We start from the raw sequence: 25889 nt of genomic DNA on the forward strand, positions 1-25889 counted from the left end.
ATTCAAGTAACAGTGCGGGTCAGACTGTAAATAAAGCAGTGCAAGAATGGTTGGAGTACAGGAATATTAGTTCTGAAGCTAATATGAGCAAAGGAACTGGAGATGGTACAGCTATGGTAGGTGGCAAATGGACTCCTCCTCCCAATGGTTTTATTTGTATGAATACTGATGCTAGTTTGCACATGCAAGAGAGGAAAGTTGGATGGGGGATAGTGGCAAGGAACGATGATGGTGCCTTGGTGGGGGCCTGGGCAGGGAGTGAAAATAGAATTGGGGATCCGGCTGTGGAAGAGGCTATGGCAGTCAGGAAGGCCTTGATCATTGCAAAGCAGAAGGGTTGGGGGAAGATTGTGCTACAGTCGGATTGCAAAGCAATAATTGACAAACTTAACGTAAAGAGTGCAGAAGATCTAAGTGTGGGAGTCATTCTGTTTGATATTTTAAAGCTCAGAATGGACTTCATTGAATGTTCCTTCTCCTTTGTCAGAAGGGGAGTGAACTCTGTAGCTCAACATTTGGCTAAATATGCCTTACGAGTGGTAGATGAGAAGGTGTGGCAGGAATCATTTCCTGACTGGCTACGTAGTTTAGCTAGTAAAGATGTAGGAGCACATGCTCCTGTTTTGTAACTTTTGATTTGTCTAATGAAAGTGTTATCGTTTGAAAAAAAAAAAAAAAAATTCCTTGGTATTTGAGGATATGTAATCCCAACAAGTGGTATCAGAGCCACAATATTAAGGTTTGGATTGCTAAAGTTCAAGGATATTGTAGCCTTTGAACTTTTCTATGGATTATGTTTGAATTAAAATTCATTGTTGCATCAGTATCAAGTAACGATCTAATGATTCTCTATACGGTTCTCCACCGTATGAATATATTAAGTTGTGTAATCCCCTTGGTATTTGAGGATCTGTAATCCCGAAGGGGGTAATTGTGTATATTTGATTTTAGAAGGGTTAAGTATTAGTGAGGGATTAATTTATAGCCTTATAAGGGTTTGTCTGCCCAAAGTGGATAAATTCTTGTAAAGTTGTCTCACTATATACTTGTGTGAAAGTTTAAGTGTATTCTAGTATTCTACTCGAAGGTGATTACCTAGTAATACATCATAAATTTTCATGTAAATTGCCATTGATTGTTTGCTTTTATTATTGCTATTGTCTAATTATATTTTTTTGATATAATTATTCTATAGTTTGCAATATTCCTGTGAACAATTAGATTTGCTCTATTGAGACTTTGACTGGAAATAATTATAAGCAATTGAAAAGTGACGTTGAGTTAGGTCTTGCATTTGTTGACATTGACATAGCCCTGATTGGAGCTGATTCCCCTAAAACCACCGATAATAGCACTACTGAACAAACGGCTTATTATTATCAAAAATAGCATGGAGCTAACAGATTAAGCATGCAGGTGATAAAGAAGTCTAGTTGGGGTTCGTGTTTAAGAGAAGAAGAAAATCAAAAGGGAGCAGAATAAGAGAGTGAATTTGGTGCATTAGCTACATGTGAACAAAGAAGACAATAACAAATCTTCTCACTGCCAACACAAGAAAATTAAGTTCAGGAAGAAAAATCAGGGAAAAGGTAAGCATGGTAATCCTGGGTTTCTTAAACCTGACATTAAGAAAAATAATGGCTGCTGGTTTTGTGGTGATCAAGGTCATAGGAAGAAACAATGTGCCAAATTTCAAAAATGGCTGGAGAACAAATATAAGACAGGTAGGGTCGGTTTGGTTGGAAGTAAAATGTTTTCCTTGGGAAAATATTTTTCATGGAAGTGCTTTCCCAGAAAAATCATTTCTTTTTCATCATTTTCAGGTGTTTGGTTAGCCTATTGAAAATATTTCCTAACTTCTTTTTCTGGTGTTTGTTTAACATTTGAAAATATTTTCCAACTTTGGAATATTGTCTTTCTTACCTCTACCTTTACTTTACAAATTCTAACCACATATTCCTTCTTATAGAGAATTGAAAAATTCATTCCATTGTTTAGGTTTAATAAAAAAAATCTTAGGAAATTATATATATGAATAAAAATTTTTCCTTATGCAATAAATAAATTGCTTGTGATCCATTGTCAATCACATGCCATGCCATTGCGATATACATCTTGCATCCTCACTACTCAAAACTTCTCTAGAAAAGAATATCCCTATTGTATTATTATTATATGAAAATAATCAAAAATTGAATAAAGAGTGGACCCGGCTTCTATTTTTAAGATTGCCAGCTAATAGCAGGATTCTGTTGTATTCATTCCCCAACACCCTTTCCTTCCTTTTTTAAGAAAAAATAACTAATCAAAACCTCTACTTTCCTGATTTTTCCGCTCAATAACTTCTCCAACCCAAACCATCTATTGTCTATCTATTTTCAAGTGGTTCAACCATTCTTTGGTAATTGGTTCCTGCATAAAGCCAACGAGTCTGAAAAGCCACCCCTTCTTTTTGAGGCATTTGCTCTACTTCATCAACTATGCCTCTCCAGTATCGAGTGAGAATTCTCTTGCGCTTCATGATTTCATGTCTGCTTTTGATTTCATCCCGACTTTTCCAACGCCAAAGTTTGTAACTATCATAGTATCCTCCCTGCTCAATTGACACCTTCTTGTACCATTCCAGATAAGTCATATCTATTTTTATGTCATTCAGTTTCTTTGTAGGATCAAAGATATTCCTCCTCCGTATTAGATAATCTTCCGTCCCGCTTGCTACATTTGCCATCAGAGAGGTAGTCGTATGGTTGCCCTGTTTTCCCTGCTGTCTTGTTGAAATCAATACCCTTTAACAAAAGTAAAAGAAAAATGACTTTCATCACCTGTTAAGGTAAAGTAACTTACCTGTAATCTCTTGACTCCAATAGCTTCCAACTGTGTCATAGTTTCTGCTTAAGCAGTTTTCCACTAATGAACGCAAGCTCATCTGTCCTTATTCTAACCTATGGAATGCAAGCAGCCAAACATGTAAGGAAGCTCATCTGTACCTAGTACATGAGTCTAAAACTATTTTAGCTGCTCCCTTCTAGTGTATCTAGACTTTAGAGTTGCTCTAACAAACTATAGTAAGGAAAGTTATTGTCAAATACCAATCAACTAAAATATCAAATGACATCATAATGTTACCATGACATGACCTCCAGTAGATCCCTGAATTAGATAATCCAATAAGCATGAAAACCATTAGAGTTGCTCTTACTAGATTACATACAACATCTTTTTTTGTCAAAAGAATCTCATATATTAAAAATCTATATTAAATTTTCACATTGGAAGCAAAAAGTATAATCTGCAGCATTTCAGATCCCTTAACAAAGATACGATGAATGGAAGTGTCCATATTAAGTCCTTTAGTTGCTTGCCTAGAATGAACTCCTTTTTAAAACTAACCACTAAAACTTAGAGCAAAAACTGCATTAGAAGTTCTAAGTCACAGATATATACCAACAGTAATTGTAAATTCAGTTTCCTAAGAGTCACCTCAAAATTCCATGCAAATGAAAAGCCAGGATGATGTACAACAACTGTTGCATATAAATTACAATACTCATCTGCTTCTCATCATCCAATTTGCATCATTTTTATCATTATGCTGCTAGATGCCTTGTGGATGATATATGACTTGTTGATTACTGTATTAAAACGAATTAAATAAGCCTAACATTTCTCTGTTATACATGGATGGACAGCAGAACTATAGGAAGCTTGGCCATTAGATGCTAATTGTTAATGACATGATCCAACTCATAGTACGAACTCCTACTCTTGGAACTGTACACATCATGTAATAAGACAACGACGACTTTGTACAATTATATGAAGAAAGATTTTACCTTTCTTATTTGAGTCATTCCTCAATCTCTGTGAACTATGGCTAGTTGTTAGAAATTTAAAAAATGAAATGAACAAAAAGCGTTGAATTGACATCACTCAGACCAAAAAACCATTATATCTATCTGTAGCAGTCATTCAAATACATCAGGATACTCAAAATTGGCCTCATACTGCTTCCTGTGCAATGGTAAATTTGAGTGCGCCATTATTTATGACTAGGTGAAGTTGATACAAAGTAAAGCATGACTTCTAAATTGCAAAATCTTATATAGATCTCTCACAAAAATATGAGAAAATTGGATTAGAGATTAAATGAAAGCAAAAGATATACAAAATTGGGGGAAAAAGGCTGCCAAGTAGAATCTCTCATACATCAACTTGGTAAAATAGATTCAAATTGATAGTGCAAATGAAAGTATAATCCGAAGTTCTTGAAATCAAGAGGAAGTCTCACCTGTTCCAAACAACTCATTCATCACCCAATTGTTGTCAACAGGGACTACAGACTCCATGACCTTGTGAAGCATGTCAGTGCACTGTCTCCTGCAATTTCAAGTACAAGGCAACTTCCCAATTTACTCCAGCAGGCAATCCTCTCTTTTCCACATAATTTCCCAAGTTAATGACAATAAATTGGATCAGATTCTCCTCAACCCTTGGATTTTCTTGAATCCTATCACATGAAATCGTTAAAACCCCAAATTGGAGAACCAAATTAACCATAAAATTAAAAAAAATGGAGAGACTTGCATATCACTGGAATCTGACCTGAAACATCGGACAGCCTTTGTTGTTGCTTGTCGCCGAAGATAGAGATAAAGCCCATCGTGAATCGCTCCGACTCTCTGTCCTGTTAATCGCCGGGTCTTTCTAATTGGTTTCATTAAATTGTGGGAACACTCGATTAGTTTGAAGGAAAATAACTTTAATAAGTGGACTAGGTAAGTTATTTTTCATCCTTTTGAAGTAAAATATTTTCCTTAGAAATTATTTTTTCAAATTAATTGACAACCAAACAATAAAAAATATTTTTCAAAAAATATTTTTCACCCAAACAAACAGACCCGTAATTCCCATTCTTTTGTCTGTTTTGAGTCTGCATTAGTTGATGTTCCACCAAACTCTTGGTGGCTTGATAGTGGGATGTGTATTCACATTACTAATTCCTTGTAGGGGCTCAAAAATAAGTGGAAACCAAATAAAGGGGAAGTCAGTGTCGACGTGGAAAATGGATCTATTGGCAATAAAATTTTTGGGAACAATTGTTTTAAATTTTCACCTGGCTGTAGTCTTATTTTAGAAAACACTACATATGTGCCGTCCATGAGACGGAATTTGGTTTCAATTTCTAAACTTGAGAAGTCTGGTTATCATGGATCTTTTGGCAATTAAATGATGATTATTTTTTATTTCTTCTTTTATTGGTGATTGCATTTTACAGCATGGTTTATATAAATTAAATTTGAGTTATGACAACTTATCATTGAATGTTGAAAATGTTGGAACCAAAAAAGTTTTGACTAAAGAAACATCTTCTATGCTTTGGTACAATAGACTTGGCCATATTTCAAAAGAAAGAATTGAAAGGTTCATCAAGAATGAAATTCTTCCTAATTTGGATTTTAATGATGTTACCACTTGTGTTGATTGCATGAGAGGAAAATTAACAAAGTCTAAGAGACAAGGGTCTACTTGTAGTTTGGAACTATTAGAGTTAATTCATACAGATATTAGTGGACCTTTGTCACCTACCTTGTGTGGTAAAGGTTTTTTTGTCACATTTATTGATGACCACTCTAGGTATGTGTATTATTTGATTAACCGCAAATCAGAAGCTTTTGATAAATTTAAGATATTTAAAAACTGTAGTTGAGAGGAAATTGGGTAGATTAATTAAAGTTGTCAGGTCTGACTGTGGTGGTGAATATTATGGTAGACATATAGGCATTGGTCAATCTAAAGGTCCTTTTGCTAAATATTTAGAAAAATGTGGCATAGTAGTTCAATATACGATGCCTAAAGCTCCTAAACAAAATGGTGTGGCTGAGCATCGAAATTGCACTCTTAAGAACATGATGAGGTGTATGATGAGTTGAACCAATTTGCCCGAATCACTTTGGGGGTGAAACCCTTTATACAGCAATGTATATCCTAAATAGAGTCCCTACTAAAGCTGCTCCCAAAACTCCTTTTGAAATTTGGACTGGTAGAAAACCTTGCCTCAATCACTTGCATGTTTGAGTTGTTCGACTGGAGTGAGAATCTATAACCCTTCTGAAAAGAAAGTTGATCCCAGAATTACTGGTGATTTTTTCATTGCTATCCAGCGGCCTCTAAAGGTTATCGGTTTTATTATCCAAGTAATGGTACAAGAACTGTTGAATCTATTACTGCAAAATTCTTGGAATATGATGTCAGTAGTTGGGATTGCTCTCATAATACAGTGCTTCCTGAATGGTGTTTATGGCACAAGGAGATGCGAAGTTTGTTCACCTAGTGGTGCGAAGTTTGTTCACCTAAAATTCTTTAAGGTAAGGGAATGGGTTGATAATGGTGATGTGCTTTATAAGCATATTGCAACTAGTAATATGCTTGCAGATCCACTAACCAAAGGACATAGACCTGTGGAGTTTGACAAGCATGTTGAGCATACGGGCATCTTATCATCCTTCAATGTGCTTGGTTTTGGGAGTTCTTTAGTTTTATATGTTTAAGACTACAATTGTTTGAAAGGCAATAAAGTTTTATCCCTTGATTGTATGCATATAGTTATTTTGTGTACATGTTAAGTTTCATGTATCATGTTTGGGCTCATGCAAGTATAAAGTGAAAGCTGTACAGGAAACACTTCCTTGTGAAGTGGCTTCAATTTAGAAGTATTAAGGGGGATGAAAATCCTGTTAAGAGTCTTTATAAGACTATAAAGTAGACTGATTGTGGTTTTGACTTGTATACTTTACTTTTGGATCAATGTGAATCAAACCACACTACACTTTATCACATTGTGGAAGTCATGTTGATGAAGTACTAGTATTTGTAATTGTAGAAGTCTTACATTGTTAAATAACATAAAGGCATTTACAGTTTAGTACAAGTACTTTCATTTGACGGAATTCTGGACTGATATGTTTTTTCAATGGCCACTATAGTAATATTTAGCCTGACCCTTTTTTTAGTGTTTTCTTTCTTTTTCTTTTCAAACTTAAATTAATTAGTGTTGTCTAAGTGGGAGAATGTTAGAAATATTTTCTTTATTTGGGCTACAACTTATTATTTATTTTATCAAAACGGGTTACATAAGACCAGTAAAGCCCATTGTAACGTGATCCACTAATGTTTGGACCTAGGTCCGTCTCAATCAAACTATTTGGATGTGGCATATAAGGTGTAGGGCCTGTATTCAGTAGGGTTCCTTAATGGGAGGAACCAATTCAGAAACTAGGATTAGGTCACTCTCTCCCATCTATAATACTACAGCCTATAAATATAGGTTGTTAGGAGTGGTTTGCCCTATTGAGAGCCACCATATAGAAATTGGAGAGGGGAAGGGAGCAGCCACCACAATATCTCTTTTAATACCATTAAATTTGAAACTTAGCATCAATGGTGCCTCCCCAAACTCAGCATCTGGGTTTGGTCCAATTGGGCTATTAGGGGTTGACAAATTTGCACAAGCCACGAACCAGACATCGTAACCTCCAAGCTGATTGTACCACTAGATTTTGCTAGTTTCCGTGTCTAGTGCCATTACGAAATTTGAGTGGCTATCAAGCTCAATGCACTCACCAGGTTTTGTTGGAGTAGTCCGATCGTTTAATCTTTCTTGACATTGTGACGCTCCTATTTCTCTCTAGGAAAAATCCAAAGGTATTAGCGGAACGCCTGCCTAACTCTCGTCAGGACTCAATACAAATCAAATTTAAACTTAAGAAGAAACAACCAATAATAAAAGTCGAAGTAAGGAAAAGTCGCTTCCTTAAATAAATATTCAAATCTTACATCACACGTTTCCAAAATTACATCAATTCTCCCAATAAATACAACCACCAGAAGTCGACTACTCAAATACATTCAAAATTCTACTCAAAAGGTAATCAAGTTAGCTTTCCAAAAGTCTTTCCATTTTGAGCTCTTATTAAAGAAAACAAACTAATGGAGTGAGCTAACGCTCAGTGAGGCCAAGAAAAACATACAAGCACGTAATAGAGCAAGTAGAAGAGAGCATGAACGAGAAAGATTGAGACAATAATAAAACTAGCAGTTTCAAGTAATTAACATTTCAAGTAGAAAAAGTAAGCAGAAACAAATAAAATACTGGAGCTCTCAGGAGCTAAATCCACGTAGCTTGGTCAAGGTCTTGATCCAAATATCCCACGTTGACTCTCCGTCAACTGAGCAAGTATCAAATCCGTAGAACTCCACTTTTCCCAGATTCCCGTTCACCGTTACACCCCCTATACCGTTCCTGCTCGTCAAAAGTTTTGATATTACTCGAGTATATCGTGGCAATACTACGCGAGTATGCCAAGCGAGATCTCTCAAATAGATCAAACACTTCGCGAGCTGGGTTGTCGCCAAACGAGGATTGTTGTTAGGTCAGTCTGTTGGATAGCTCCGCAGGGAGGTTATAAGTTCAATTCAGATGGATGCTCTCGGGGGAACCCAGGATGGAGTGGTGGGGGTGGTCTTGTGCGGGATAGTCAAGGGAATTTTTTTTTCGGGTATTCGGAGCACTTTGGGATGATGACCAGCATGCAGGCGGAACTTCAAGCATTGCTGCTGGGCGTTAGACACTGTGTGGATCGAGGGTACCTGGAGTTACATTTAGAGGCGGACTCTCTCACCCTGATTCAGATTGTTCAAGGGATTAGTGCTTGCCCATGGCAATTGCAAAGGGATCTGGATGAGTTGCTGATGTTCAAGCAGTATTTTCACACGATTTCACACTGCTATAGGGAGGCAAATGCGTCGGCTGATCGTCTGGCAAATTTTGGCGCCGACTCTAGCGCAGGACAGGTGTTCAACAGGTTTTTGGACTTGCCACAATTGGTCATGGGGGATATTTGAATGGATCAGTTAGGGTTTCCATCGTTTCACACACGGGTTCTGGGCTGTATGTGAATGTACCCATCTAGTGTAACCATGATTTCGTAGTAATGGGAAGTTCATTTTAATTAAAAAAAAAGACATGCCTGCGTCTTAGAGAAAATTCTAAAACTATTATGAAAAAAAAATTTCTAATTGAGGGGTTTTTGTGTTGGGGATTCTAAGAATAGGTAGTTTGCATTTGCCGAATGCGAGCTCAGTGAGCTCGCATTCGGCAAATGCGATTTATTATTGAATTTCTGATTTTGCAAATATCTAAATTCGGCAAATGTGATTTATCATTGAATTTCTGATTTTGCAAAAATCTTAAAAAAAATAAAAATTTGCTTCAGACCTCGCATTTGTCAAATGCGAGGTCAGGTAAACATATGCGAGAATGAATTTTGCTTTAGACCTTTTGGTTTTTTAATATTAATAAATTCAAGTTCATTATTTTTGTTTTTTTTTTTATAAATTCAAGCAAATTGTTTTTGTTTTTCTCTTTAGTGTGGGTTTTGCTTTTTATTTTATAAAATTACGGAGAATGAAGTTTTAGGTCATTATCCATTGATCTTGAATTTCACATACAACCCCTCAATATGATCTAATATCATAATCGGATAGGTCATGTTTTCTTCAGGTTCCTTGCAGAAATGAAAACACGACTTCACAAAACGCAACGTGAAGTCACATTTTGCTAAGTTGCGTTTTCTCCACTTGCGTTGCTAAGTCGCATTTTCTTCACTTTCCTTGCTAAGTCGCGATTAGCACTCCAATCGAGGCTAATTTGGTTTTGGACTTAGTCTTGATAGATTATTTTATCTGCAAGGACTATATTCTGATTTTGAATAATTAAATTTTGTAGTGTTGTCATACAACTTTTTATGTTCAAATTATAGAATTTTTTCACAAATCTATAATTAAAAAGAAAAAGGATTTATTCCTCTATATTAAATGTCAATTCGAAAACAAAAATGATTGTGAGCTCCTAAATAAAAAAGTTAGCAATTTTTTAATGTAGTTTTCTATGAATTCGCATTTATCAAATGCGAGATCCAAAATATTTACTCCTCACACTTAATAAATGCCTAAACAATTATTCTTTAAAAAATAAGATTTTACTATAGATTGCTTTTAGTAAACGAGAGATATGCAAGACAAATATTGTGCGAAATTTAATTCTCTAGGAGCTTGCGTTTAGTACTCTAAGAAAATAAATCTTTTTTAAATTTAATTTTGTAGAAGCTTGATAGAAGAAAACAAATATTATTTAATTTTAACTTTTTTAGGAGCTCGCATTTAGTAAATGACAATATGTGAAGTGGTCAAAAAGAGCAAAATGATCACAGTTACAATAAATATTTAAAAAATAATTATCTTCTTGGACGGAACAAATATTTTTCATATCATGATAGCTCTAACATAAAAAATTTTTTTTTTACATCTCACGTTTAGCAAAATGACTTCCACAAAAGTTCCTTTCAAAGTTCCACTGTTTTGAGCAAATACCAAATTTGCGAGGTCATGGTATTTGCGAGGTCTCCTGACCTCGCATTTCACAAATGCGAGGTCTGGTTTTCTTTTTTTTTTTTTTTTTTTTTTGGACTTTGTGGGTCTAAATATTCAGAGTGATTTTGCATTTGGACAGAATTCCATACTAAAAATGCCCTCTTTGTAGAAATTTTTTGAAATTCATCATAAATTTGGAATTTTCTCCTGCATCTTATATCCAGTTTCGGATTTTAAAATGAAGTGTGCCTACATCTTTGTATCTTCTTTTCCTTTTTAATTTAGAACTTCTTAAATGAATCGAAGTCTAATTCAAATTTGGCTAGAGTAGGGGTACTTAGCTATATACATGCTGCATTTATTGTCAGAAAATGGTAGATCTTTTTGAGCAATAAACAAGAGTTTTTCCTTGAGTTCTTTGTGAACTTTAAATGTATTTATTAGAGTGTGTCTCTATGAACTTATCATTCAAGAACTGCACTTAATTGTGGCATTATCTATCTTTATATCAAGGTTCGATACACAAGTTCATATCAAGATAAGGTTTCCGCTGCCAAACTATCAATACCTTGACGTAGATCCTAGTGCTTATCTTATATGGGTTTTGTCAATCATCGACAGGATTTGTATTAGAAAGGGAGTAGTGGTGATAGGGATGGGGAAGGAAGGAGTTAAAGAATTGGCGTTGATAATGGTGGTCCAACAGGGAAGACCTTGAAGGATCGGATCTTTAATTAGGAATTGGTCTGTCCTTATTAACTAGCCAATTTGTATTGTCACTGTGAAATTCTAAATGCTCCATTGAAATTCGGAGGGTTTTGTGCATGAGACAGTGAGAGTCTATTGTGACAAATTGTGCACCTCTTAGTTTATGGGTGGTCCTATAGATCGAGTTTATACAAGTATTTACTTTACAAAATTGGATTCATGTATTATAATTGTGCAAATTGTTTTTCCCTAGCCGAGTCTTTTTTTTTTTTTTTACCCTTTTAATTATTCGTCCCTTTAGATACAATTAGAAACTTGTAATCTTCTTTTCACATCAATGATGGAAAGAATTTAGCAAAGTGCAAAGCCAAAAAGTGAAACAAAGGAATTTCTCAAGTGCCCAATCCCTATCCATTTAATCATGTATAGGCTCTTACATGGGCACAAAAAAAAAACAGCAAAATCACATAACATCAAACACATAAATATAAAAAACAATAAAAAAAAAGAGTAGGAAATCAGATTGCTTATTGTATTTGATCTCTTGAGTTAGAATTGAAGTTCTCTCTGCTTCTGATATACGAATATATAGCACCTTTCTGCTAGTTCCTAGGACAATAACCTCTACAACATTTGTTTGTTGTTTGTCCATCTTTTCTTCCCCCCCCCCCCCCCCCCCCCCTTTTCCCCAATTTTATCCATAGTTTTTCCGTTCGTGTAGAGGTGCCATCTTGAGCTTGAAACGTTTCTCATTGCAAGCAATTTAAACATAACAAAGAAAATCCTGAAAGGTAACATACGAAATAGCCAGGCTGATATGATTTGCTTTGTGAATTTACTTTAGTGCCCTGGAAGGAGTAATAAAAAGAAAACAAAAAACAGGGAAAAAACGCTTTGCACTCAATTTAGAAGTGCTTCCTTATAGTAAATGTAAGACAAAAACAAAAACAAAACAAAACAAAAAGAATTACTCTTTATGAAGCACATGCTGAATATCGACTGCAATAATTTTAAGCCGTGCAATTTGCACCCAGAAAAACCAGCTCTGAAAATGTTACAGCAATATATTAAACCCGATGGAATTTGACAAAAGAAGGTTAGTTACAAAACATCATTACTAAATATGATTTCTATGACTAGCATCAGTAATATCAATCTTTAGCGTCACAAATATACAATAGATTCAAAACGATGCCTCCACAAGCTAACAAAGCTGTCGTTCGCTCGAAATATGCAGAATCATGCAGAGATCCGCTTCCATTAACTGAAAAGCCACAAAACAATTTATCAGTCAACTAATCTCCCAGAGATCACAGAAACTAGACACACCCAAACAAAAAGTCCAACTAAAAAAGACAATGCCACCTATAATAATGTTGGAATGCGGGAGATTACAATACAAAGTATGATGTAAACAGTACCTATTCTCCAAATCAAGGACGGCTTCCCTCATTGCGTAGTATGTCATTTTCTTGACCTGTCCCGAAAGGAACCCGCAGGCAGTTAGACACTGTTTTTCAACATACGTCACTTCATATAAGACAAATGTTTCTGATTATATATACCCTCACAGTTTAGGACGAAATACCCTAAGTCACAAGTAGTCGAGCTAATGATTAAGCATATGAACTTGAAACACATGAGCAGAGCCATGGGCTAAATACTCTGGATATGAATGCGGAGTTGTTGGCTTTCCAAGTAGAAAGAATGAATTTGGTCTTAACAAATGCAAGAAAAAGATATGTCAAGCGAAACTGAAAATGCGGATCGAACTAGTAATAGCTATCTAACAATTTCAAAAAGTCCTTTTGGTAGGCATATCAGCAAACTATTAGGTTAAGTGCCCGTCATGCTACCACAAAAAGTGTAGTTCAGTAAAACCCATTCAAAAGCAAGCAAAGGTCACACATCAAAAATGAAAAATCAAAATCCAACAAAAACAATTACAGCAACAGGCAAAGACCAAAAGTTCACAAAGGAATAGGCTAATTATCAGGTTCATACCTCCAACTTGTCTTCCTTTGCTCTATGGTTCTGAGGAAGTACACGGAATTCTTCAGTCATACGGAAACCCTCACCAACATTTTCAGGTGAGACAAAGTCAAGGGCAACCTTTATGCAAGACTGGGAAAAAAATTAACCAATCGCATTAGGGAACTGATCCTTCAATGCACAAAGCAAAAAAAAACAATTCCGGCATATGCAAAACAACCTATTATATACAAAGTGAACTATATGTGCTGACCCCATGAACTGACATAGGATAGGACGAACCATGACCTGATAATTTTTCAGTTCAAGTTTTACTCAACTAGCATGCCAAATTGGTTCAGTCCCAATTTTGCTTAACTAACATTGCCAACTTGGTTCCGTCAATGGTCAACCTCCAATTTTAACCAGTCTGCTTAGGTCATGGTCTAGATAAATCAACCTCTCATACTTTTCACAACTCATTGGTCAGTAAACCATCTAAATAGAGGGAACAACCTTTGCATAGTTTAGCCCTTGAGAATTATGCTGGAGAGTATCTTATTGCCCCAGAAGAACTAGGCTGCCAGCACTGTTGCTTGTTAAAAATCGAAGCATGCATGCATGCTATCCCTTGATCAAAATCCATCATGGTGCATGCATTTCTAGAATGAATTAACCAAATTTTGCTAGTAAGTGAACAATAACTTTTTGGTCCCAAAAGATGTGGTGGGCACATTTGTAAGTAGAATAGAATCAAAGCCTGTATAACTCGGGATGTATCAAAAGCAGAAGCATGAGAGTCTCAATATAACGACGGGACTGAAACTAAAATTTCAGGATATCATTTTAAAGAAAAAGGATTTCAGAGTGAAACGCAAATCTCTGGTTTGTACTTCAGATTAACAGGGTGGGAACAAATCACAGGTCAAACAAAATAATATTAGTGGCTGCACAGGAATTGCGAGTCTCAAACTGACAAAAGTTGTGGCCACAAGATATTCTACTTTACTTTCTTTCTTTACTTTGTTCATTGCTTGCTGAATTCTTCTGACATTGGCTCTGTTTGCAATTTCAAACACTGCCAATTAATGCCATGTGACCTTCAAGCCAAACCTACTGCTGCTGTCCACCAGACACCACAAACCACCACAAAAGGATACAAGATATTAACCTGAATTTTTGGTATATTTATTTTATGTCTAGTTTTGTTCTAGCTCACTCGCTTTTGCTTGGGGTTTAGTTAGGAGGGTGGTATAAAAATTTAAACATTCAAGCTGCCATTAAGATGTTTAGGGTTGGAGGGGGTGGGTGAAAGACAAAGCTATAGTTGGCTTTCTTGTTTCTCACTATCCCAACCCTATTTAGAGAGTTGTAGGCTTCTTCGGAAGAGTTTATGAACAAATATTACTATAAATTCATTAGTTCATATCTGAAAAATAAAAAAAATAAAAAAAAAGAAAGAAAAGAAAGAGAAGGCTGGAAAGAAGCATTTTGGAAAATTTACTCGAAAACTTTTCCTACAATTGCAAACCAACAAAACTTTACAAATGTACTGATCTAACTTCAGGCCCTAACTTTGTGATATTATCTTCATTATTTTCACACATCATAATTAGCTGCATCAAGTTCTTTGGGAGATTAGCTTCCCAAAAATGTAGAGTCCAAAAGGAGCTGAAATTTTATTTACAAGTCAAAACTACAAGGAAGAAATACAAGTTTAGTACAATACAAAATCGACATAAGACCAACTAGCCCTTTAGCTTCTGACCTATGACCACAACACCCTGAGAAACAAAGAATAGTAAACAACCACTTTTTAGGGCTGCAAAACAGTAGCATTTTCCTGGGTCAACATAAGACCAACTAGCACTTTAGCTTATGACCTATTACTATAACACCTTGAGAAACAAAGAATAGTAAACAACCACTTTTTTGAGTTCCATTGGGTTCCCACTCTTAGATGGATGCCCAAACAAAGGCTTCCCATTCACCTAAAAGTGGAAGGGGTTAAACATGAACCCTGACCTATTTATTAAGTCATTTACAACAGAGCTAGAAAGGACAACCTCACCTCCTAATTTCAATAAGGTTTGACATAATTAAATTTGAAAGTTTCTAACAAGTATGAACAATCTTAACATGGTACACAATGATATCAAGAAGGATTTTTAATTCTTAGCTTAAAAACTTGCCATTTTAGAATCATTTTACTAGTATTTAAATACGCATTAGGCCTTTTGGACTTCTTTAAAATCATTGGGATAAACTAATGTTCTACATATTCCATGTATTTATTGCATTGTGAGTGATATTCTACATATTTTTGTCTTTGTCATACTGTGGTACACTTGCTTAGTTACCCACAGAAGATGGCAAGTCTAATTTCAACTCAAGAAGGTTTGCAGAAAACTTTGCTAGGCTGTATGATCTTTGTCCCAATAATGGATCTCGTAAGCACAGGGTTTACTTTATGATTTCCTCCATTAAACTCTTCTAATATATCTTTCAATTGTGCGCTATCTAGGGTTTTACTAGGCTACTTGTGCTTCTTTCTAAGTTTGAGAATGGTTCACTTTTAATTGCTAGGGATGGTAATGGGGTGGGGGAACCCTCCCTTGTTGCACCACTCCCCACCCCCCACCCCCGCCCCATCCCTTGCTTCCCTAATCCCCACGGGTGACCTACAGTTGGCTAACTACAATTTTTATCTTTTATTTTGACATTGTTTCTCTACATACTCAATATCAATAATGGCTTTATAAATCGGTCTTTTAGATTTTCAACTAAATATTTAATTTGAAATCAAGCTTAGAAGTCATTTTGATCTTTTATTTAGTTCCACATATAATAGCAAACCTCAACTTATAAGCACTATATATATATATATATATATATATATATATATATAGGATAAAAAAAGCTACAATAGTGAAAAAATTCAAGTAAACTAAAAATAACCAAATCATCATGTTATCACACAAATTATGATATTATTATTTTTCAAATTATAATATATATGCATATATTATTTACATGTAATTATAGAGTGTGTGTATTTACTTTTTCAAATTTATTTTATTGGCGGGAGACAGGGCGAGGGATGAGGTGGGGGTATCCTCCCTTGTCTCCTGCCCCATTTAAAGAGGGGGGAGAAAAATCCCCCCAGCCCCTGCACTTCCCCACCCCCACCCCGTTACTCCCCCCGCAGGACAGGCACAACCCCATTGCTATCCCTAGTAATTGCAACTCTTGCCTTTTTCAAAGAGCTCCAACTACTAAATCCAAACAATAGGGTTTGCTACTACTTTGCAACACTAAGTGATACCTCACATGCATCCTTGCTTCCTTTTCGAAGTCAATGTATGATGGAGCATCACAATCCAATTATAATCATAATAATGTTGTGCCAAACTCATGCAGTAATATCACTTTGTAATTTTCTATTTGATGCATGAAATCTTGTTAAACTCAAAAACAATTTCAACAGACATCATTTTGTTCTTGATGAGAAGTAAACTCTTCACTTTTGATTCAGCCCTTCCACACATTTGTGTTCTACAAAACTTCTCGAGATGAGACTATAAATCGGAGCTGATATTGGCATTCCCATTTTTGCTAGGAAAGAACATCGTCCCACCTTTTATTCAAAAGTCAAAGGAGTGCCATTGAAATATAGGATAGTGTGAGTATCGATTTTCAAAAAGAAACTCAAAGCTGGACATAAGCATCAAGCCCAGAATACATTTATTTGAACCACACTGGATGCTCTGGGAGAGTTTTAACACAGCTGAATAGACACAATCTACATCTTCAAACTAAACATTATATTTCAAATCAACAAAATTAGACCTTTTGTCAAACACAATTCAAGATTACAATAAAGGTCATATCCTGTCCCAACTAAAATGACTTCTTAGCTCCACCTTACGAGGACAGAAAGGCTGTAGAAAAGCATGACTTCAAAGGTTCTTCTTCAAAAAAGTCCCACTTATTTGGGATATTTGATTTGAATCTCCTATTCAAAAAAGCCATGAACTTCTTGATGGGTTCATATTCAACTGAACAAGCAGAAAGGAAAATAAGAAATTCCTCTAGCAGGATCACTAACAGCAACATATAAACCTGTCACTCAGAAGGGAAAATATGCACAATGCAGATTCATTTGATCAAATGGACAGAATACTGACAAAGAGGCATATCTTTCCTTCTCCCAGTCTCCACATCTAGCAAATGCTAGAATAAAAGATGCACTGTTAAGACTGCCATTATCACATGAGAAGTCTTGGGAGAAAAGCCAAAGGAGAAACTATCCAAGGGTAATGTTTTCATGACAAAAAGGAGCACTAAATTAGCACAGTCCTGAGAGCATCGTACAAAAAGTACCAAATGATTTCGATAACTACAAACAAATTCCAGATAACTAACTTTTAAGCAAGGTGAAACAAATAAAAAGCCAAACAAATGAATTATTGGAAACAGATTGATCTAAAGATTGCAATTGTCAGATGCCTCCCAAACAACCAAGTTAGATCAAAGTTATCATCTTGGTTTCTAATCTTCCATTTTCCACAAAATTGGCATCTTATATTCAACCTCACTGCAGGAATCTCAAAGTTATCATTTAAAAAAATGTTTTTTTTTTTCCATTAGCACAAAGGTTATCCAACATCACTGCTGGAATCTCAAGTTGTACAGCTTGAATAATAAATAAACCAGAAGAAAATCATACACGTTGGAAGATAATAACATCAAAAGAGAAAGCCCGCCCTGCGTTTTATGTATTATAAACATCGGGGGACAAATTTGGCAACTACATGCTAAAGCCTAAAGCTGGCTACAGGCTGTGAACTATAAGCCACATTAGCAGATCAATTAAATATGGAAATGGCAGACATTTAATTCAACTGATCCCTCTCTCATGACTACACCTTTCCAGAAACTGTGATCTGCAGATGAGATTTTGGCTAGCAAAGGTCCTTGGGTCCATAACTTACCTCTTAAACCAATGTAAGCACCATAAATTAAGGAAAAAGGATCTAGCCTAGTTAAAGTACATCAAGAGTCCATCACAGACAAAAAAGAATCACCATCATGCCTGGCTACTAAACACTTTATATAATGTCATGAAGCATCTATACCATGAGAGGACCATAGTACACCATCTAAAGTACATGCTCTTGTTGCGATGAACAACAAATAATAGCCCAAAAGATCAGAAGTGGCGGTTTTTTTTTTTTGGGGGGGGGGGGGGGGCGGTGCCACCATTGTAAGCATCCACAAGTTGTGAACACAGCACAGACATGCTCAAGTCGTAAGGTTTATCCTCAAAAACTTGCATCCCAATACCAAACCAATCATTCAGTCAAATCAAATCCAGCCATTACAAACTTGAACATCATTGCTTGATCACCGAATACACATTTCTAGATACAAAAAAGATATAATCTCCTTCCTTTGTAACCTATAACTCATCTACGCACTTGATTGGAATTTACTACATCCAAAACCCATGTCTTGAAGAAATTTCAAGAGCATTTAATTACCATACACATTTACCAACTATACCAAAATGATTTTGAATATTACAATTAGCAACTCTATGTTGTGTAGTTATAAGAGACGATACAAGCTGTTTGAATTTAAATCATGATCAATGAACAAGAAAAGTAAATTGTTTCTTGGCTAACTATAGTGTGATTAAGGATTTCTTCTGCTCATAACTTAGCCATTTTTTGAAAAATGAATATGCATAAAAGTAAATGCTATCAGTAAAGGAAAAAGGAAAAAGCTTAACAAGATAATTCACCTTCAAATTTCTGACTTGATGCGGACAGCCAGCAGGTACATAAACAGCATCACCTAGTTTTTGAATGAAAGTCCATGGTTCGATACCTATACAACCATATAGAACCATGATTAATAATGTGCAGCAAAACTAACCAGATGTCACAATAACTACAATGAAAAGCTAACTGTATTCCTCTTTGAGCTTCCTCTTATGTTCCATGGTTAAGTATATAGTTTGATCATGTATTGGGTGAACCACCTGGAATAAAATATGGAGATCTAAATCAGTAATCTCATTTACTTAAGCAGCTTAAACTCAATTACTTTGATGGAATGCTGTAACTGCTAGCATGGCTAAACAATTGCTGCTGAAATTTCATACTCTACCTATAATTCAGTGTAATGACCATTATAATGGAAATCTCAAAAACCAAAAAGGCAGGAATATCCCTAAATGACCATAAACTAACTTGAAAATATATCAAGCATTCAGCAAAAGTTTCAAACTATTAAAGAAAAAAGCAAAAAATTTAGCTGATCAAACCATAAGATAACTTTTTGGCATGAGGTATATATACATCTATTCTAGTAAAAAGACTGCAAATGTTTTCAAGGTATAAAATTTTACAAAGACGCCAATTGCATCAAATATCTAAATCGGAGGAGAGGACAAATACAGATGTTTGTCTTCCTTTTCTAGATACTGAGGCTAGTTCCATAAGTAGAAGATGAACTAGGAGAAAAAATAGTATGAATGGTCAACATGTAAAAGCATTATTCTATGTCCAGTTGACATGAAACTGCAAACCGCAAGATAAGTTTAAAGAAGATACATTTTGCAAATTGGTAACCACCTGTTCTAGTGGACGACAACAGACATGCCTGAATTCCTTAAAGTGTTTCATCAGATATTGTTCTAATTTAGGCACATCTTGCCTCCTGAATATGTCCCACAAAGCACCACTGTCCACATCTGCTACATTGTTTCTCAACACTTCAACAATTTCTTCCCTCTTCCACTCATCCAATTTTCCCCCTCTACTTGTTTCATCAGATTCAACTGTACTTTGCACATCTACAAATTCAAGCTCAGTATCACGACTTCTCTGAACTTCCAGTGAGATTGGAGAATTTTGATTTTCCTGATCAACATTTTCAGCATCAATCAGATTATTTCTCTCAACATTTTCAGCTTTATTATTCTTTCCTTTGCTTCTTCCTCTCTTCCTTATATCACCTTCCTTCACATCGTTGCCACTGGCACTAGTATTAATAGGCCTAGTCTTACGATTAACTTCTCCATTATCTGCATTGTCTCCATTCTCCATCCCTCCCTTCTCAGCCTCATCTCGCATGGTAGATGTCTTTCCATCTCTGCATAGCTCTCTTTCCTCCTGTGCAGCATGTTTCTGTTTCAATTTTTCAATTTTCAAAAGCTCTTTAGGTTGTAGGTCAACTGCTTTAGTATGAGTCAGCAAATTCACCTGAAATTAGCAATTAACATTCTTAAAGAATAAAAGAAAACCATAAAGGAAATTAAGAAGAGACTAAAATAACAAAGATGCAGATGGTCTGTAGTATGACAATTCCTCTAAATGTCAAACTCTACCATTAACTTTGAGAGATCAGGTATTTACATTGTGAAATGCAATAAATGCATGTAAAATGTACAAGTAATTAGTTCTCATAAGTAACAACATCATGATATTTTTAAAAGCACATATTTTATAAATTTTCACCACAATCTAGTAGCCTGGCTAACAATGACCAGAAACTTTTCAGGGTCAAATAACTCTAGTACTAGAAATGCATTATTCTAGCTCCAATTTAACCCTAAAACAACCAAATTTCGACAACTCCTAACTCTTGACTGCGGTAATACAATACAATTATGTGACTTTTCCTGATTCAAAAGTGCTGAGCCCTTGCCACTCAAGAGGATGTGACACAGTAACTTTATGCCTTTTGACCATCCACCTTGACTATTATTTACCAAGTAAAATGACAAAATTGGAAGTAAACCATGTGTCAACTTTTACAGATCTCTTATTAATCACCATTATTCCTCAAACTAAACTTTCAATATTAACAATTATCCTAAACACGGCATTTCTTGAACACTTTTTGGGAAAATGTGATGTCTCAAAGTTAATCCCCAGAAAATCCATGTTGAGCCATATATCAAGTGTTTCTTCAACACTAATGGGACTGATGGGGATACTACAAGCCTTAAGTTGGAAGTTTATACAACACTAAGTCCGCATTCCACAGCCTACAGATAGCTAGAGACCAAGAAGAGAGAATAATTGCCACCAATACAACATTGTATACCATACCACATCAGACATATGACTGTGAAGCTTGGTAACAGAGTCTCCACGCCCAAGTTCTTCAGCAAATCCATACGCAATATATGTTTTTGGCCCCATGTCTGGCTTCAAAAAATTTTTCGGAAGTTTGCCAGCAAGATTTAAATACCCACCATGTGGATGAGTATAAACCTTAAAAGGCAAGCAATTAATAAACTCAGCATTATGACGAGGTAACTGCTCCTCAAATAAACTAGATGGAGGCCAATCTTTCGACTTTAAAATCCGTGGCCATCCATAACTGTCAAAGGTAGCCATGGAGTAACCTCGAAAGAACTGGTGTACACTAATATCAACCTGCAAAGTATGCAATAGAAGTACAGAAAATTTAATTAACAATCCAAATCAAAATATTATACAACTGCAATATTTACTCCTTTGAACAGACTCTGGATCTCAAGATTCATTCAAGGGTCTTACTAAAGCATATTTAGATAATATCAACAAAATCTACCGTTTAAAGAATGAGAACTTTCAATTGTGATGGGTTCTATGAGCATTACACCTGAAGTTGGAGACAAAAGTAGCATTTCAGACAGAAGGTGTCTGGCTTAGCATTCATTTATTCTGACGTGAGATCTGAGGTTACAATGTACTACTGCACCATCGATACACACAACATATAACACAAATTAACGACCAAAAGATTTCAAAGCATAGGAAGAGTGTTCAAAGGCATACTAAAAGATCACCCAAAGTAAAATAGAATTAATCTTCCAGAACTGAATTAAACTCAGTTAAAAAGAAACAGCTTATCAGTTAAAAAGAAACAGCTTACTAGACAATGGTTTTATGGGGAAAAGTAACTAAGTTGACCAGATAAACAATTTAAAGAACTTCCCCCATTTACATCCAAAACAAATGCATAGTTAAGATCTAAATTGAAAGATATGAAGGTCCTAATACAAGGTTTCAAACCGCATCTATATCCACAAGTACCAGCAACACACCACAGTGAAAACATAATAATAAAATCATTTGCTGCACAATAATGCGTGACAAGAAATTTAAAACATGCCCTGCCACAGGACCTTGGCATTAACCTTTAGTTTCTCCTCTTACATAGAAGCTCATTGAGCAGCAGCAATCTAGTACAACCCATATTTCATCACATTAAACTACGAATCCCCCACTGCTTGCATAAGAACCCTCAATATTCAACTTATAGCCACTGAACCCGATTTTTCTCAGACCGAAGTAACAGCTTAATACTTTCATAAACTACTGATTTATAGGAAAGATGAAAGTAGCTATCGGACAAAGGTTATTTCGCTTCAGAAAAATGAACAACATTGTCATAAAAAAAATTCCTATACTTAAACGACTAGAAGCAAGAAATAACTTGCAAAAGGAAAGCTGTTTCAAATGATTCAATTTATGCTGCAATTGGACAAGGCAACATCCATTTATGCTGAAATTTAATTGGGCTATTATCTGCTAAAATGGATACAAACATAAGTTTCTGAATCAAATAAGCCAAAAACAAAAAACGCATATGTTTGTTCTGCGAAAAGGGTAGATAAGCTAACCTCACACCAATCTAAGCAACTTATAGCATTCACATCCAACAGCACTGGATGGTTAACATTTTTAATCTGGCGAAAAGCACGCCACATCACCATTGGTTCCCAGCTCAAACCCAATGTTGTATCAAGAACATTCCTGACAATTACAGGTTCACCGTTCATCCAATGCCATTGGAAATGCTTCTGATCCTCAGGCTGGAGTTCCACAGCTTTTGGACAGTACAAAAAGTTGTCCCGAGAATCTTGACGAGAAGCTGCTTTACGCAAGTTACCACAGCTAACATTGGGTCCATCTGCAAATTGTAAACAAGAACACCACTTCTTAGAAATTGCAGGAACATCTTCAAGTTTCAATTCTTTTTTCATTTTCTCTGCTCTCACAAGCAACTCAGGAACCTCATTCTCTGAAATCAAGCACTTCAGTTCCAAAAATCCCTGACTACAACCACCAAGTTCAGAGGGAGGGCAGGGAATGCTACCATCTTTATTGGATTTCCATTGGCTAACTAAGGCCAAATCATCCACAGAAGCATTCTCAATTTCTGCATTGCAAATCATCCCGGTATCAATTTTAGTTCGAGACTGTCTAGCACACATTCCGCTCTTAGTTGAACCCATCACAGGACATGTCTCGACACCATGCAAGTAATCTGGCCCCGGATCAATAAATTCCACAGTATTTCCCTCATCACTCCCTTGCAGACAGCCATCCCTAAGCTCTTGACAACAACGCAGACAAAGCTCAAAAGCACAATTGGGGCAGCTTCTGTGAAAATCAACAATAGAAGTTTTGCAGTTGTCGCTGCACAAGACATAACGAAACTTCATTTTCTTAACCATATGGATTAAACATGAGTAATCTGAAAAGATTGTGTTTAAAAACCTACCAATAAATTCTCTCATTCATCTGGCAGTTTGCTCGCTCTACCTTGATCTCTAAAACTGGCAAGTCTGCAAAACAAAAATAAGTACAGTAAGTACTTTAAACATTAGCGAAATAAACATCTGTAAGGAGGTCCTCAGACACTATTATGCCACCAATCTTCTGGGTGCATCAGACCAAAAGTTAGTACAAAGAAATTAGAATTAATTAAACTGCATACATATTAAACAAATATCTTACTTGCATGTCAATCCTAAAAAGATATTTCAAAAATGAAAAAATTATAACAAAGAAAAGGCACCTTTAAGGGTAGCATCTCCTTAACATGTCCATCAAATTTTTCTAGAGAGGACACTACCAGTTACGTCATGGTTCCCGAAAAACATCAAACCCTATATACCAACTTTCAGTCGACAGCTGATTCACTTGTGTTTATTAACCAAGCATATGTTGTCAACTAGTAACATTTTTAGGACTTCGTTTAATAGATCCCTGCAGCTTTGATTTGCATCTTCTATGTATGCTGGAACATTATGATTTGGCATTGTGTTTCATGCCATGTCTACTCTCATGACAAATATGTCTCCTCCTAAGCAATGGAACTAATAAGAGTTCAACAAAGAGGTAGGATAAAAAGTACATGGAGAACAGAATCTCAGAGCTTCTGCAAACAAAATGAGAACACCTTTAAGCTTTGCCTCTATCCTCTTCTCCATCATCTGTTCTTCATTGACCTGTTTCAGGAAAGGGAGAAGCAGCTGTAGGATGTATTTTGAGTACTCCATCTTTTCTACAGCACTGAATTCCAATTCTAATTTCTCCTTGTGCTACATAAAACAATTGCAGTTCAGAGTATATGATCAAATACCAAAAAGGAACAACAGCTCAAAAAATACATGTATAAAGAAAAATGACTTTTATTGGCATCTCCATGCGTAAGCATGCTTTGCAGTTGCAATTCTTGCGACAAACTGGACATGACTCTGCAAAAGCCTCTTTCAGAACACCAGGATACCTGCATACGAGCCCAAAAAAGATAATGACCACCGAGTTATAACCAAAAAAGAAAAGGGAAAAAAAAGGTTTGCCCAGCACCCATGATAGGTAGAGCACTACTTTTCCACCCACTAGAACACAATTATTTAAGCTTACACATGACAGTCCAGCCACACAAAATTCCCAATTCCAGCCAAATTTGCTAAATACCAATTTCAACAAGCTAGACAAGTACTCAGAGGAAGCATAGCTACTTTGCTTCAGAGCAAGATAGGTATTTACATGAACAATAGACAAAATATCAACTTTCTAAAGGCGCCATATCCTAGCAGCTAAAAATATCTTAAATAATACTACATCAAAATGGAAAAACATAAGAACTTTGAAATGGTTTGTCTTGAACTACTATTTCGTACCAAGAATGTATGCAGGGGAGACAATATCGCTTCGTCTTACACATGGTACAGCGAATAACCTCTCCTCTGTCATTTCTCTGGCACTGATGACACATATTGGACTCAATTAAAATACCCTGCCACATCCAAATTCAAATTAAAAACTTTCCTCATAACGAATTGAATCACAAAAAACCAAAAAGTTTCAGATGATGCAAACATCTTACATTATCATCCTTGAGCATTCTGTTTGGTTTTGGGCCGCCTCCTCTATCTCCTTCTCCTCCTCCTCCTCCTCCTCGCTGGGTTTTACGCCGCCTTTTACCTCTGTTTTGCTCTTCAGTTTCTCCCTGATCCTTTTCCGCTTCCCCCATAAATTCACCACCACTCCCACCTTTCTCCTCTTCTTCTTTCTCCGGTACATCTTTAGATGGCTTTCTCCATCGCCTTCTCTTCATTGACTTCTTCTTCTCTTCTTCATGCATTACGAGGCATTGCGATATAGCTAGTACACAATACTAAAGTGCTCTTAGTTTTAGGAAAAAGTTATTTGCGCTTCACTTTTTATTAATGGCACTCCTATAATTTATTTTACCATATAATCTATAAATAAAAATTATAGGATAAAAATGATAGTGAGGATGCAACTAATAAAAAAATAGAATGTAATTAGTGAAAGTGTAATTAGCAAAAATAGTGTAATTAACATTTTCTCACTTTTATTAACATATGTACTTGAGATTAAGATTGTCTTAGTTCAGCACATATATTCAAACCTTAACATGTTTAGAAGTATTTAAGGTGAATATCTCATAATATGTTGATA

At 35.8% G+C, this 25889-nt stretch overlaps 1 protein-coding gene and 1 long non-coding RNA gene across 13 annotated transcripts; both read right to left on the reverse strand.

Moving 5' to 3' along the window:
• Positions 1–2137: 2137 nt before the first annotated feature.
• Positions 2138–5014, reverse strand: LOC113698225 (uncharacterized). Of its 4 annotated transcripts, none has more exons than XR_011817535.1 (4): positions 4603–4973; positions 4289–4507; positions 2845–2942; positions 2138–2764 (listed from the first exon to the last, which is right to left on the reverse strand). It is a non-coding gene; the product is annotated as an uncharacterized lncRNA (long non-coding RNA). The 4 variants fall into 4 exon arrangements; XR_003450150.2 differs by having other exon boundaries at positions 2138–2761; positions 4603–4971; XR_011817534.1 differs by having other exon boundaries at positions 2138–2942; positions 4603–4967.
• Positions 5015–12180: 7166 nt separating this feature from the next.
• Positions 12181–25594, reverse strand: LOC113699906 (lysine-specific demethylase JMJ27). 9 transcript variants are annotated; one of them, XM_072056793.1, is made up of 14 exons: positions 25291–25594; positions 25085–25200; positions 24588–24687; positions 24313–24499; positions 23677–23740; positions 23269–23591; positions 22793–23082; positions 21231–21560; positions 19749–20378; positions 19081–19153; positions 18914–18999; positions 13141–13260; positions 12558–12646; positions 12181–12400 (listed from the first exon to the last, which is right to left on the reverse strand). In XM_072056793.1, the coding sequence occupies exons 1-14, from the start codon at positions 25546–25548 to the stop codon at positions 12397–12399; spliced, it is 2670 nt and encodes an 889-aa protein (XP_071912894.1). In that variant the 5' UTR covers positions 25549–25594; the 3' UTR covers positions 12181–12396. The 9 variants fall into 9 exon arrangements, 8 of the variants coding, with proteins under 8 accessions (XP_071912894.1, XP_071912890.1, XP_071912891.1 ...); XM_072056789.1 differs by having other exon boundaries at positions 22793–23591; positions 25291–25593; XM_072056790.1 differs by having other exon boundaries at positions 22793–23591; positions 24358–24499; positions 25291–25592.
• Between the last annotated feature and the right edge of the window lie 295 nt (positions 25595–25889).

The sequence above is a fragment of the Coffea arabica genome, chromosome 7c (assembly GCF_036785885.1).
Source record: "Coffea arabica cultivar ET-39 chromosome 7c, Coffea Arabica ET-39 HiFi, whole genome shotgun sequence".
NCBI classification, from domain to species: domain Eukaryota; kingdom Viridiplantae; phylum Streptophyta; class Magnoliopsida; order Gentianales; family Rubiaceae; genus Coffea; species Coffea arabica.